Source organism: Muntiacus reevesi, chromosome 7 (genome assembly GCF_963930625.1).
Source record: "Muntiacus reevesi chromosome 7, mMunRee1.1, whole genome shotgun sequence".
In the NCBI taxonomy this organism is placed as follows: Eukaryota; Metazoa; Chordata; class Mammalia; order Artiodactyla; family Cervidae; genus Muntiacus; species Muntiacus reevesi.
Window position 1 is genome coordinate 77,710,569 of NC_089255.1, and position 14,080 is coordinate 77,724,648.

General features: G+C 44.8%; 1 protein-coding gene across 3 annotated transcripts in view; it reads right to left on the minus strand.

Moving 5' to 3' along the window:
- Positions 1–1,456: 1,456 nt before the first annotated feature.
- DCAF5 (DDB1 and CUL4 associated factor 5) overlaps positions 1,457–14,080 on the minus strand; it is an 87,631-nt gene continuing 75,007 nt past the window's right edge. For all 3 annotated transcript variants that reach the window (XM_065940538.1, XM_065940537.1, XM_065940539.1), the window contains exons 8-9: positions 9,029–9,156; positions 1,457–3,339 (exon numbers count right to left, since the gene is read on the minus strand). In XM_065940538.1, coding sequence (XP_065796610.1) covers positions 1,570–3,339; positions 9,029–9,156 — 1,898 coding nt within the window. In that variant the 3' untranslated portion in view covers positions 1,457–1,569. The remainder of the gene's footprint in view (positions 3,340–9,028; positions 9,157–14,080) is intronic.

Here is a 14,080-nt window from a genome sequence, read left to right on the forward strand (position 1 = left end):
TTCCCCTGGTCACTAAATTCGTCCACATCTTCATCCTCCACAGGCTCCCTCCCCTTGGTCCCAGTTCCAGTAGGACATGTCCATTCCTAAAAAGAATGCTGGATTCGTGAGGCCACACCAGTCACAAGCTAGGACCTCTCCAGGCCAATGGCACTGGGCTCCTAGCTGTCCAGCACCTTTGTGCTCAAGAAAGCTGTAGTGTTCTCTCTCCCTCATTTCTTCCCAGCATTCTCCTGCCCTTTCATGACATCCATGCCAACAAGCTATCTGTCATTCTAGGTTTCCCTGTCTCGTACAAGCCTTCATTAATAACCAAGTGACTGTAACTACCACGCAATGCTGAAAAGATCCTTGTCCTTTCCTCTCTCAATCTTTATCTACCTTCATGAACAGAGTCTCCTCTAGAAGCCACTGACCCCTCTTTCCACACTCTCTGCCTCCTGAGAGACCTACTCAATAAGAATCTGTTACTCTGAGATGCCTACTCTGCAAGATCCAGTCACAACACCGCAGCCTCTGTGGACTGCAGGCCGGAGGGAAGATGCCAGGCCCACTAATTCTGATTGATCATTTCAGGGTAAATTAAATGAATGCAGTACCACACTCTGCTCTTCCCTACACTTCTCCATTAACACACCTTTGACACCCACTTTAGTAGTCTGGGCACAAAGCTCTTGAGAGCTGTCTCTCCCCTTCTTTCCACAGGCCGAGATGCCACCATGTGGGGCCAAGAAAGTGCCTGCTGGTCTTCTGAGTGCCTCTTAGGAACTAGCACCTAACTTGTTAAAGTGTTACCCACAACTAGTTATATTTTACGGCCCCCCTACAGTATGGTGTTGCACCATTGCTCAATTTGCAACCAGTGAACTTTATCAGGGATCTATGTTCTCTCAAATCTGATCTTAAGTGCTAACCTCTCATTAGCATGAAAAACGCTCCACTTTTAGTACACCTACTTTAATGCTCAGTGAAGAAGTGCTACTGAGAAAACATGGAAGATTTCTTTAAGAAAGGAACCATGCTTTCCTTTCCAGCACAGCCAATGGGCTGAAGGCCTGTTTCCACTTGTCTCCATTCTTTTAGCGTAAATCCACTACTCACTGGCAACACAATCTGATTTAGCAGGCACTCAACATTAAAACCAGAACACCTATGGCACGTAAACGAGGTGAGATGGCAAAAAACACAGATCCATAGAGCCTTTCTGACGGAGAATGGAAAGAAAAGTCTGAGACAGTGAGCTCACGTGTGCCAGTGCACACACATGAGAACAAGTCAAATATCTCAACAAGGATTTACTGTAACAGAATCTGCACAGGTACACTATGCTCAAGTCTTACTAGAAAGGACTCACTTGCATTTTTTCCCTTTCTTAACGCAGCACGACCAATGGCCAGCTAAACATCAGACCCATTGTTGAAGAGAAGGGAGCAGCATCAGACACAAAATTTCAGGCCCTGGTTTTATGTGCCTTTAATACTATTTTTCCTTTCCTCTGTGTTCACTAAACAGGATTTAAAATTTTTGTAAAGCTACTTTTCATAGCTTTTGGTTTTCCCTTTGTATTTATCATGTTTTTAATTTCTTCTCTGAGGAGGAATTCTCTGAATCTGTGTCTTCCAATTCAATTCGGTGCCTCTTGAGGCCACTATGGCCATGAACAGCCCTGCTGCTGTCTGTGTCTGGGGGATCAGTGGGGTCCTCTCTCGTTCCAGCACTGGGGGACTCACAGGCCATTTCAGACCCACAACAATCTTTGTGTAGGAGTATCCCTGTCAGGGACAAGTTATCGTGGTCAGTGTCCACACATCCTGGGGACGAGCAGGCCAGTGCCTCCAGCTCCGCGAAGTTCTGCCCATTGTTGTGGGGGTGCGGAGGGCGGGGGTGCAAGCGTCCATTGTTATGGTTGGCACAGATGGTTTCCAGGCTCCTCTCCTCACTGTCATCAGACTGGGTCCTGAGGCAGTTGCCAGACCCGCTGCTCAGAGTGGAGCCAGATGCCTTGGGGACAGGAGGGGAGGGTGGCTCCTCGGCCCGGCTGCTCAGGGCCTTGCTTAGGGCCTTTCCATTGAGCTTCTTGGTTTCAAAAGTGTGTTCTACAGTGCCACCATTGTTGGAGTCCTGAGAGGCATCCTCGGGTGCCTCTGCCCAAGGGTGGCCACTGGGCTCAGGGCCTGGGCCATGGCTGGGGCTTATGGCAGAAGTCCCTTCTTTAAAAGCGTCCTTGCTGCGGCCTTCCGTTGGCAGGTCCTGGGTCCTCTGGGCCATGGCCGCGTTTAGACAGGCTTCCTTGCTGGAAGAAGGGGCTGGGTTGTCCTTGTGGCTGGTTCCCGCCCTCCCTTCATCGGCCTCCCCAGAAACGAGCGAGCTCTCTCCATCTTTGTTGTTTGAGTAGGAGATGTAGGAGTAGCGGAGCCACTTGTAAGCTTTATAAATCTTCCGCTCAACTGACTCTATGTCGGAAGTTGGCGATGCTCGGCTTGGCTGAATCTCCAGAGTGGACGCGCTCCGCTCAGGGGAGGAAGTGGGGGAGGAAGAGAGGTCATCTACTTTGATCTGGGGGTAATCATAGTTGTCTTCGCCGATGTAGGTGTCGGTGGGCTTGGGTGGGGCGCTGGGCCTCTCTTCTCGAGGTGTCTTCTGCCGGCGCCGCATGGCGTTCCGCTGCCGGGTGGATGCACGCCGTTCGTTCAGCTCCTCCTCGTCCTCGGAGCTGCTGGAGCTGCTGGAGCTGCTGGACTCATCTTCGGGGCTGGGAGACCGTGGCCGGGGGAAGAGGTCTGTGTCCAGTTCCACCTCACAGGCATTCTCTTCAGAGTCAGACTCGTTGGAAAGGGCCAGGAGGCGTTTGTCCTGGTAGCGCCGCAGGGCAGACAGGCGCTGCTGGCGAGACGTGGCATCCTCGCATGAGGGCAGCGGTGGGGTGGACGCCACCACGTTTGTGGCGGTGACCCGCAGGGGCCCCAGGTGGAAGGCGCTGTCGGCAGACTCATCCACTGTGGGCGGGGGGGAGTGGGGCAGCGAGGCCGAGGACTCGGAGTCGGTGTAGCCCGAGCGCTCACTGACCCCTGCGTGCAGCTGGAGGATGGTGCTCTCGCTGAGGTCACTGTCCGAGTCAGAGCTCCAGCCCTCAATCTCGCGACGCACCAGGGAGTCAAAGAAGGCCATCATCCGGGGGTCTTCCTGCACAGACTGGTTGGCGTAGTCGTGAGACAGGCCACTCCCACTGTTCAGCACAAGGCTGATGTACTCTTCGTGGGTATAGAGACAGCGAGAATCATCCTCAATCCGACCATCCAGATCTCCGGTACATCCTGGCTGCTTGTACGGGCTCCAGATCTGCACAGAAGGTGAAAACAAAACCAAGGAAGCCTGGTTGGAATGTATTTTAAAGCTGTTGGTCATAAAGAGCTTCCCCAGACTCTCCCTGTCATTTAGCCGGGACTTGCTAACTAATGTTAGGCCCAGGATAAACACATACCATGACTCCCACTGCCCGCCTCCCCTTTAGCTTCCTCTACCAGTAGCCTGGAAATCACAATAACCCCCTTCATAATCTCAGAGGACAAAGGATGACTTGAAGATTGGCCAATGTGTTCAAAACTCTCAGAAGATTGGAGAGGTACCACTTTTCCAAAGTGAAAACAGACCCAGCAGTCAGTCCTCTGCAACAGTTAATATTTCAGCCTATAACTACTTCTCCCCAAATGCAACATTTCTATTTTTAACTAATGGGAATTGCTTACTGGAGCTTGGTAAGAATAGCCAACTGCCTACACTGCAGTTCCCTCTTGGACATGCAGGCATCAGTTACCCAGGAAACTGGGTTCTCTTAATCAGGGATCTGCTGGCTTGCTCCCCAACTATCCTGTTAGCTATTGGAATAGGCAGGACTCACCCTCCAAGCCCACAGACCCATCTCTTAATACCCCTCCACCCCACAGTCAGACATATGTGCTCATAGCCAAAAAGTAGCAGAACTAGAATTCAAACTAAAGTCTGCCTGAATGCAGAAGCCCAGCTTTACGAGCTGAATTAAGTTATGCAAAAGTGGAGTTCAAGGTAATTAAGCTGTCACTGCAGATGAGAACGATTAGCTTCACCTGACTCTGCCAGACTGGTCCTGAGCAGCACAGAGAAGCTCGGTTATATCAGCTGGTAGTTATGGCAACTCAGATGAAATTCCAGGTGATTTTCTTGCTTTAACAGGCTGGTGTCTATCTTTAGATGGCACCCAACCCAGAAAGTAGTGGCTTCTCGTTCCCTGTCCTCTATCAAGCCAATGGCTTTGCTTCCCCAAAGTTATCCAAGGACAAATTTGCCTTCCTGTGAGCATGCTCCTGAGGCCCACTCCCTCCATGCTTTACTTAGATCTCCCAGGAGGCAGTATCTCTCAGGAGGATCCCAAGTTCAAGACAGGCTGAAGAAACCTTCTAGGCTAGGTCTCTTCACCAATTCCCAATTCAGATTCATTCATCCTTCAACTCTGTCCCCTGCCTACAACTCCTCAGATGTCCTCCCACCCCCAGCTTCACAATCTCACCCAGGGGAGTGTTAAGGCAGTGATTCTCAGACTTTGATGTGAACGTGAATTACCTGAAGAATAATTAAAACGCTGACTCCTGAGCCCCACCCTCAGAGATTCTGATTCAGTAAGTCATGGGGAGGTTACCAGGGCTCTGCACTTTTAATAAGCACTCGAGGAGTTGAGAAAGTGGAGGGACCAACTTTTAAGAAACACTGGAATATATTAATAGTTAGCATAAAATAAGTTGCAAAAAATAAAGGCTTTGTCTGAAACAATTCTCAAATTCTTTGTGAGACTCAATGTTTGGGAAACATTTAGATATGGTCTTTAGCAACAGGCTCAAGCTATAAATGAACTGTCTTTGCAAACAGATGTCTCTGGGAATAAAAGTTTGGTGGCTTAGGAAAAAACTGAAAGGCTCAACAAGCAAAGCCCTTAGGATGTTTCAGAGTCGTAGTCTATACGCTGGGCTAAATCTCACTCCCCCAGTTAAAAATGGAAAATGTTACTAGCCATGTTATATAACATGAAGATAAATCCTTATGTACTTTCCAGAAACTCAGAATTTAACAGAAGAACAAAACATTCATGGTGAGATGCTTGCTGGCTCAACTATCCAACAAGCCTGGGTTTTAGTCTATTACCCAGCCCCCTACATCTTCACTTCAGGAATGAAAATCATAATACTGAAAGTTGGCATTTATATGAGCTCTGGAATGTATTAAGCTGAGGTAGACTTTCATTCCTGAAGCCTGGAGTAATGGAACAAAATGCTGGATCAGAGGCAAGAGGCTTGAGTGCGGGTTCCCACACAGCTCTAGTTTGCTCAGCTCCCCATCTAAACAGTGAAATTAGATGGGTCTCATGCAACCCAAAGATTCAGAGCAAAACAAAAGATCCATCCCAGAAGGTCAGTCTCCAGTCCTCAAGGGACCTAAAGCACAGAGCTGTGGGAGAGGCAGAACAGGTAGGAACCTGGGCCACTCACATGGCCCAGAGCAAATGACTTTATCCTTGAAGCCTCTTTCCTCAGTTGTGGACATGAGAAGGATGAAATGATGTAACATATACCAAAGTACCAATAACTATAGTGCTTCCTCCTTCATTTGGCAAACGAACACCTCAACTAGAGGTTTTAGACTCATCCTCAAACAGACTTCTGAACACCAGAGGCACTGACATCCCAATTATGTTAATCCTTATCCTTAAAACATCAATTTCAAACATTTGTGAAATTATCTTTTTAATACTGAAAGTCAACAACTCAGAAGTGAAGCAATGAAAACACAGCTTCCTGTTGCATGTGAACTGTGGCTAGATATCCCTCTTCGTGGGACAAGGTTCATGAGAAAAGGAGGAGGGGTGTACAGCTTTCTCTTGAAGCCCAGTAACAGTGACAAGTTTAGCTCAAGAGGCTGTTGAGCAAACAGACGCAGTTCAATTCTTATTAAAACATCATCGAAATGGAAAGCAATTTCAGTAATAAGTGTTCTGACCCACACAGCTGACCGTGACATGCTTGATGTAGCAACTCTAAACCCTTTTCTCTCTCTGCACTATTATACTAAATTCAGACATTTGGCCACCTACCAAGAAAAACGACACAGACAGAGACTTAAGTTTTTATTCAGGGATGCTTCACACTCTCTAATCTGGATTCCAAGACTCCCTGGGCCCACCTGTGGCCTACACCTTCCCAGGCTTACACCCAAGCCCTCCCCTTTCTGTGTTCTTCATTTTGGCCAAATGATCATTTCCTAAACAGGTCCTACACTTTGCTGCTTGTGACCATTTACTCATGAGCATACTACCTGGAGTGTAGCAGGGGATCAATAAATATTTATTGATTCAGTAAAATAACTAAACATCCAATCTCTCTCTTTAAAATGGTCTTCCCATCTTATTCCTTTCTTTTCTTTTGCAGACTTTTTCCTTCAAAATCTAGTTCAAGTATTACTTGAGATAGTTCAAGGGTACTGAGATTACCCCAGATGGGGGGAAAAAAATCTCTGCCTCCCCACACAGCAATGTTTCTCTTATGTACTTTGCATTTTTTGTTAATTTCTTTTCTCTCTTACTGGGTTATCAACTCCTATGGGGACTGCATTACGTATCTTTGCATTCCTCACAGGGCCTAGTGCAAATCACACACAGTATGTACGGTTCACAAATACTGGGTGAATAGACAAATATTGGTCTTTGAGGGAAAAAAAAAAGCCAGTAATTGTTCCATCTTTCTATCTCTTATGTTTAATTACAAAATAACCTCGTTTTTTGCTAAGTGTGGGCATTCAAAGGGATATAAGATCCGCTGTGGGTGAGAAGAGGCTGGCCCTGACTCCTTTCCTCCAGGCTAGTAAGGCACCAGTAAAGGACAAGTCAGGGAGAAGGTGGAGCAAACAGAGATAGGTGGAGAGAGAGGCTGGCTGGATTCAAGTATGGTGGAATGATGCTCTTTGAGCCACTGACCCTCTCAGAAAAAATACAAGATAGATAGATTTTTTTTAAAAATTTCTTTTTTTTTTTTTTTAAAGGTGGACCATTTTTAAAGTCTTTATTGAATTTGTTACAGTACTGCTTGTTTTATATTTTAGTGTTTTGGCCATGAGGCAAGTGGGGTCTTAGTTCCCCAACCAGGCACCAGACTGGCCCTCTCTGCTGGTAAAATCTGGAAGGTAAAATCTTAACCACTGGACTGCCAGATAAATACCTGAAAGTGACTTTTATTAAAATAGAAACTGTCAGGCACAGGTAACCTGCAAGGCACTCCTAGGTGTCATTAACTTGAAAGAAGGGAGACAGACTCGAAGACCTGCCCAGGGGTACTAACTGCACTGACTTAAGGTTTCCAGTGGCTAAACATGCCTCCTGGTGGGGCAGGGTTCAGGCCCCACTGGAACCTGGAAGCAATGAGTTCTATAGTTTAGCGGGAATACTTTCACAGAGAAGATATTTTCTCATTTAAGAACTTGGCTAGTCTCCAACCTCTGACCTCTCGGGTAAGGACTCCAACTGACTAAACAATGCTTGGGAGGCTTAGCACAGAAGCATCCTAGGGTGTCAGCCAAGCAGGAATCTCTCTGCTAAAGGAGATGCTCAAGCAGAGCTCCCTGAGAAAGAGAGTGATGTCAACAGGACTACAGAGGACACGCTGCTGTGCCAACCTGTGAGTCACAGGCTAAAGGAAAAGGGAACTCAATGCAAGGGACAGGGCGGTTCAATGATCACCCAAGTGAAGGACTGCTGAGATGAACAAATACGGCAGGAGCACCAGGCCACCTGCTGCCTTCCCACTAGCATGGGAAGGGTGGCCAAACATCGAGAAGAACAAAGAACAGGGCCCTGTGCTAGCCTTACCACTACTAGCTATATAATTAACCCCAAACAGTAAATTTATAATTTACATCTCATCCTCTGCAAAAAGAAAAAGTCAATAAAAACAATCTAGGTCTAGGTCTAGCCCTGTTTATTTATGGGTAAATAAATGTATGCAATCATGAAAGTCAGCCCTGATCAACAGGACCAACAAAACCTAAATAAAGGGAGTTGGAATAACGACAAATAAAAATACTGACAGATACTCCAACATTACATTTCTGATAGTTTCCTCTGCCTCAGACATAAGTTGGATAGTTTTTCCAAAAAGAACAAAAGAAAATGAAAACTATCCATTTGTTACAAATCAATCTTCACATTTCCCCTGAAATCTCCCTCAAGTTTTCAAATATTATTTTGGGGGAAAGTGAGGAGTTTTATGTTTTGCTGGGGGGAAGAGGGAGGAGAGATTACCTATCCTTATTTAAAAGTCAAGTTATCACAGGGTCCTCAGGAATTCATCATTTGCCTTGAGCCCTCATTTTCTCAGCTGTGGAGAAGGGTTACTAGCAGTCCACTGGAATGTGAGTGATGGGCAGTGGGCCATCCTTCCGTGGACACAGGCCAGGCTGGGTCTCTCATTTACAAGCTCTAAAAATATCCCTTGGCAGGGTTATGTTCATTCAGTCAATGTGTAGTTGATGCAAGTGTTCATCCTCAATCACAACCACATGAAGGGGCTTTTGATATGTCCTGAGACAAGTTAGCTGTGGTTCTGGCAGTCACTTGTTATATCTGTGCCATATGAGGACAGCAATTAATGCAAAGTGCACACCCAGTAACTGAGGGGATGGTAGCTTTCTCCAGATGGGGTTTGGAAAGCAGAATTCATCAGACTCCAGATCAAACGCCACTGGAAATGCAGCAGCATACAGGTAGTATCTGGTTTCCAAGCCTCATGACTAATTTTTAAGAAAAGAGTCCCTCCTGAAAGGAGGGTTTAAAAACCACTCTATTTATTATAACATCAATTTTTCCATATTTTGTAATATGTCAAAATAATTGAGAATTCTGATAGACCTTTAATATGTTTAGCTATGACATGCTACATACAGTGTTTTGTTTTTTTCCATTTATGAACTTGCAGTAATTTCTCTCAAAGGACAAAAGGGGAAGGTGCCTCACCTTGATAATCTTTTCTACACCAGAAGAGCAGATCATGTAGGTGTGGGGGTTAAATCGGACCTGGTTAACAATAGACCGATGCCCTTTCAGCACCATGAAGGCTCCGTTGACCACCCTACCAATGCCACCTGGGAAGACAGAAGGAAACAAAATCAAACGATGAAACAGATGGCAGTAAACAGGCTCCAGTGATGGCAAACAAACAGTTCTGAACCAGAGCTGAAATTTTTTACTAACTGTATCACCAGCAGAACGCTTACTCTTACAGATAAAGTTGCTATGGAAAGAAGGAAGATGAAATATCTCTCAGCATATGTGCGCTTACCCAGAGCCTTTATTTAGCCTTTAAGCATTGCCTACACCCACCCACTGCAATTCCATTGTCACTGAAGCTACAGCCACTTAAAACATTTCTCAAGTTTTTGATCCCTAGGATAGAATCCCAGTGCTACCTTAGAAAAGACAGTCATAAGCAAAATGAGACTGATCTGCTTGGGAACAGTTAGGCAGCTAAGTCAGGGACATGCAGAACCAGAAGCATATAATTACTGAAGTGTACCCAAAACATCACTGATCCAGTTGCCCTCAGCTTCTATGATGAAAGTAGCAAACAAAACATAAAAAAACCTCTGGGAAAATAATGGAGAAATTTCTTTCTTCACTCTGATAGGGAGAACTAAGGATAAAGCAAGGAGATACGGGTCACCTTCATAATAAGCAGAGTCCACGTATGGAAAATTACAGAAGGTGGGCCTTGAAGACATCATGTATGGAGGCCACTGATAGAAAGCGGTATCTTATGGACCACACTGTAGGCTTTCTTTTTCAATGATGAGAAAAATACCAGACGCCTAGAACTTGTAACACAGATGAAAATGTCATCATTTATGTATGTGGGATAATCTTAAAGGTTCAACTACACTGGTAAGGGCATCACACTCCCACAGGACACATGCACCCATGTCTTGAAAAAGGTCACTAAAGCAGCCATCAACAGCTCAGTACACACAGACTGACACGTGCTCCTGGTCAACTGGCAACATGTGATGCATACAGACACAGACAAATGAGTGCTCATTTATTTCAGCGGGGAGAGCCTTCGCAGACCCTGTCAGGAGCATGGCATCGCTGGGGCACAAAGTACCATGAGCACCACCTCAGCTCCTCGTGCTCCCAGGGCCAACTTCACTCAGTTCAAACATTCACGCCAAACATTTCTCATCTCACTATCTGCAGGGAAAATGGCTAGAACAATATCCCTTTTCCAGGGATAATCTGGTTCTGCAGAAGGTGTCTTCTGCTTTTGGCCTCCTGACACAATTCCTCTTACCTCTCCTGCCTCATGAGATATTCCTCTCTACTGACATGTATACAACTTATCTTTTTTTTTTTTTTAACAACAGCAAGAGGTTGGAGACTGCACTGATTTGCTTCTGAGTGGTGTCAACTTGGCTAGCACCAGGTGCTTACTCTACTTGCCGAGTGACAAAAATGTCCTTTCCCTAAATTTCTCCCCATGTCTGACATTATTAATATCTGAATAACTCAGGATGGACAATACACTTACAGCTATTCATATTTCAGCCCAACATCATCACGTTTGCTAATAAACCATAAAAGAGAAGAAAGTAACTAGGACATAGGTGTGTTTTTATGGAGACAAAAGAGTCAGGAAAGGTTTAAGCATCAAGGTAGGCTGCCGTGCTGGCAACACCTAGGCATCCTGGGTGCACTAGGTTCCTAAGGTGGAGAGGGAAGAGGGGAAGGTAACCGGAGCCTAGTCAAAACAAAAAGAAACTTGAGAGAACTAAGAGGGATACATGGGAATCTAAATCAGTTGTCTCGATACACCCCTAAAGAGTTCCTTTGGGTCTGTTTCTTTTCTATAAATGGTTGATTCAACAAGCAGCCGTCCGGCTCATGGATCTCTTCTCAATCCTGCATTTCAACAGCCCACTCCTATCCATACCTCCACTGGGGTGGTCACCAGCAAAGAAACTTATGCTTGAACCTAGTACCAATCTCGTTTAATCCTTCTGCTTCTAAGAAAAGGAATTTAAGTGACTCAGAGAATTTCAGTGACTTCTTCCACCTAGCTTGGCAGAGCCAGAATTTGAACCAGAGTCTGTTTGGTTTTAATGCCCAATATCCTTTCCATTGTATCAGTGGCCTTTAAGAGATGAAAAGATTTGAATAGGGATAGAGTCAGAAGGTCATAACCAATTTCTAAATCCTTCTGGCAGTCATCATATAAGTTGGTTTTCATTTTAAGCCCTAAATTTAATAGGGGGTGGGGTGCTTCCCAGGTGGCGCTAGAGGTAAACAATCCACCTGCCCATGCAGGAGACCAACAGAGGCGGTTCGATCCCTGGGTTGGGAAGATCCCCTGGAGGAGAAAACGGTAACCCACTCATGTATTCTTGCCTGGAAAGTCCCATGAACCAGAGGAGCCTGATGGGCTACAGTCCACGGGGTTGCAAAGAGTTGGACATGACTGAACAACTGAGCACACGCAAGATTCTATCCAATGGTATCCTGAGTGCAAGGTCTATAGTGTCAGCATAGGACATTTCATCCCACTGCTAATACCAAATAGTCTATGAAGTAGAATTGGATCTCATGCACACCTAGAACCTGGAGTGCAACGCCTGAACTAAAGCAGGTACTTGCTATAACTAAAGCAGGTAACCACTGTTGAATGGACAGTGTTTCAGGAGAGGACAATTCTAGAATAAGTACCACCAAAGGAGGACAGACAAAAGGTCTCATGTCTTAAAGAAACAGCTACCACAGAACCAAGGTTTATAAACTAAACCAATCTTTCTGTCAAAGATGAGTTAGAATACAATTACACTAACTTTCACATCTAAAGAATAATTGAAGGGTATCAGTGCTTGAAAAATTCAGACCACAGAAAATCTGTTTCTACTGCTCTTTCACATGCTGTGACCTCATTTGGTTTCTCTTCTTGGCAGTAATTTTAATACAAGATAGTTTCTCCTTCCTATCCAAACGTGTACCCAAGAAACCTGAAAAAGAGGAGGAAGTCAATAAAGCCAAGAGACTGAAGGTGAAAATAGGTACAGAAAGAATTACTGCTGCCATGTGCATAAAGTAATCCAGGCTATACACAGAATCACAGCAATGAACAGGCTTCAGAGAGGTTCTCTATAGTCCCTCTCCAGTTTTTAGGGGTTTCAAGTGATTGAAAACAGCTGCTACTGTACAATTTACATTCTAAATGAGTTTAGAGAAGAAATTTTTATCAGTTCTGGAGATGTGTATAAATCAGATAGATTCCTTGAGTCTCAAATGACTAATGTCAAGACGCCAATACCAGTAAGAACTTGGGTTCTCCTCTCCTCCATTATCTAACCAGAGCCTGCCTATCAACAGCAAAATCAAGCTAAAAAAACTTAGGCAGGGAACATTTTTGACAAGAACTACATAACCTACATAATCTCCCTTTAGGGTCATCACTCATCTGTGGGTAAGAGGCCTGGTAAGGATCAATTCCACCCCATGGTCACTGAGCCGAGTCACAACACTATTACTAATAATGGTACCAATAAACAAAACAGCACATACTCAAGAATAAGATCCTTGGTCATTCTTGAGCTGTCATTTGTTTATAAAGTTCTGTACAAACCAACAGTCATTTCTCTAAACCATCTGCTCTGGCTGGCTCAGCCAAACATGCTGGTACCATTTTGTAGGTTTCTTTTTAAGTTGAAGTCAAAGTTTCCATATACCTATCTTTCCTTTGTTTCAGAAGGGATACTAGGGAGGTGGGGAATGTTATATCTTATCTGTTCTACTTCTCTATTCTACTGCAAGACCTCAGAAAAGAAAATGAGTGAGAGGGTCATCTCATAAGATTCCAGCATTAGTGATTCACTCACTATCTTGGGATTCTAGGAAACACAAGGGACTCAGAAAAAACAACTTGTTCAGAACCCTGATAAAGACCTTTCTAAAATGCGACGGCCAAATGTTCCCACAGAGAAGACAAAGGACTAAGCCTACATGTGCTCACTGCCTTCTTTTCTTAACTATGCTCTTTTCATAAGATTCAGCCAGAGATTTGTCCCTTCAAGCCTCTCAAGAGGGTCAGGACACCACTCCCACTTCTTGCCAACTTCAGTTACTTCTGTTTCTTGTCAATTTCATTCATTTTCAACAAAGTCCTCCAAGAATGAGGATGTTTTCAACTCAAAAGCTAAAAGCACCCTGGTCAGGATTTCTAGATGCTTTGGTTTAAACAGAAACTTATCTATTGTGCTAGGGCGTGATCCTCAACAGCACTTGGGACTGACTACAGAACAGGACACGGAAATATTTTGTTCTGAAATAAACTCCGAATCAAACTGGGTAAAATGGCAGTATTAATTTTCTTGTTGCAGCCTTTGGATTTTCCACTCCTACCTAATAGTCCATTAATTAACAGGTAGGACAAACACCTCTGTGAGAATGGGAAGGAGAAACAATGGACAACACAGAGATTAAGAAGGGGGGGTCTGAAAGCAACAGTGAGGAACCAGGAACAGGGACTAGATGACTGGAAGGGTCTGTTGGAAGATAAGAAATTAGGACAGCAGGAGATAGATTTGAGTTTCAAAAAAAAAAAATAAGAGCACTGAGTCCTCATGAAGATGGTAAACATCTTTGATCTTCCAAGGTTTATATGTTGACACGTCCAAGGATAATAAGAGCCGGGCATATAAGGACTCAACAAATGACTGAAATTAGTGGAGAACACGGTTAAGAGTGGTGCTTCTCAGGTGGCTCAGTAGTTAATAGAATCTGCCTGCCAATGCAGGAGACACAGGAGATGCAGGTTCATTCCCCGGGTTGGGAAGATTCACTGGAGTAGGAAATAGCAAGCTATTCCAGTATTTTTACCTGGAAAATTCCAAGGACAGAGAAGCCTGGCAAGCTACAGTCCACAGGGATCACAAAAAGGTGGATACAACTGAGCACTCACGCGTGTACTATTAAGAGTGGTATTTAAAAAACTTAATACACAGGTTTAAAAAACACAGATTATGGTCC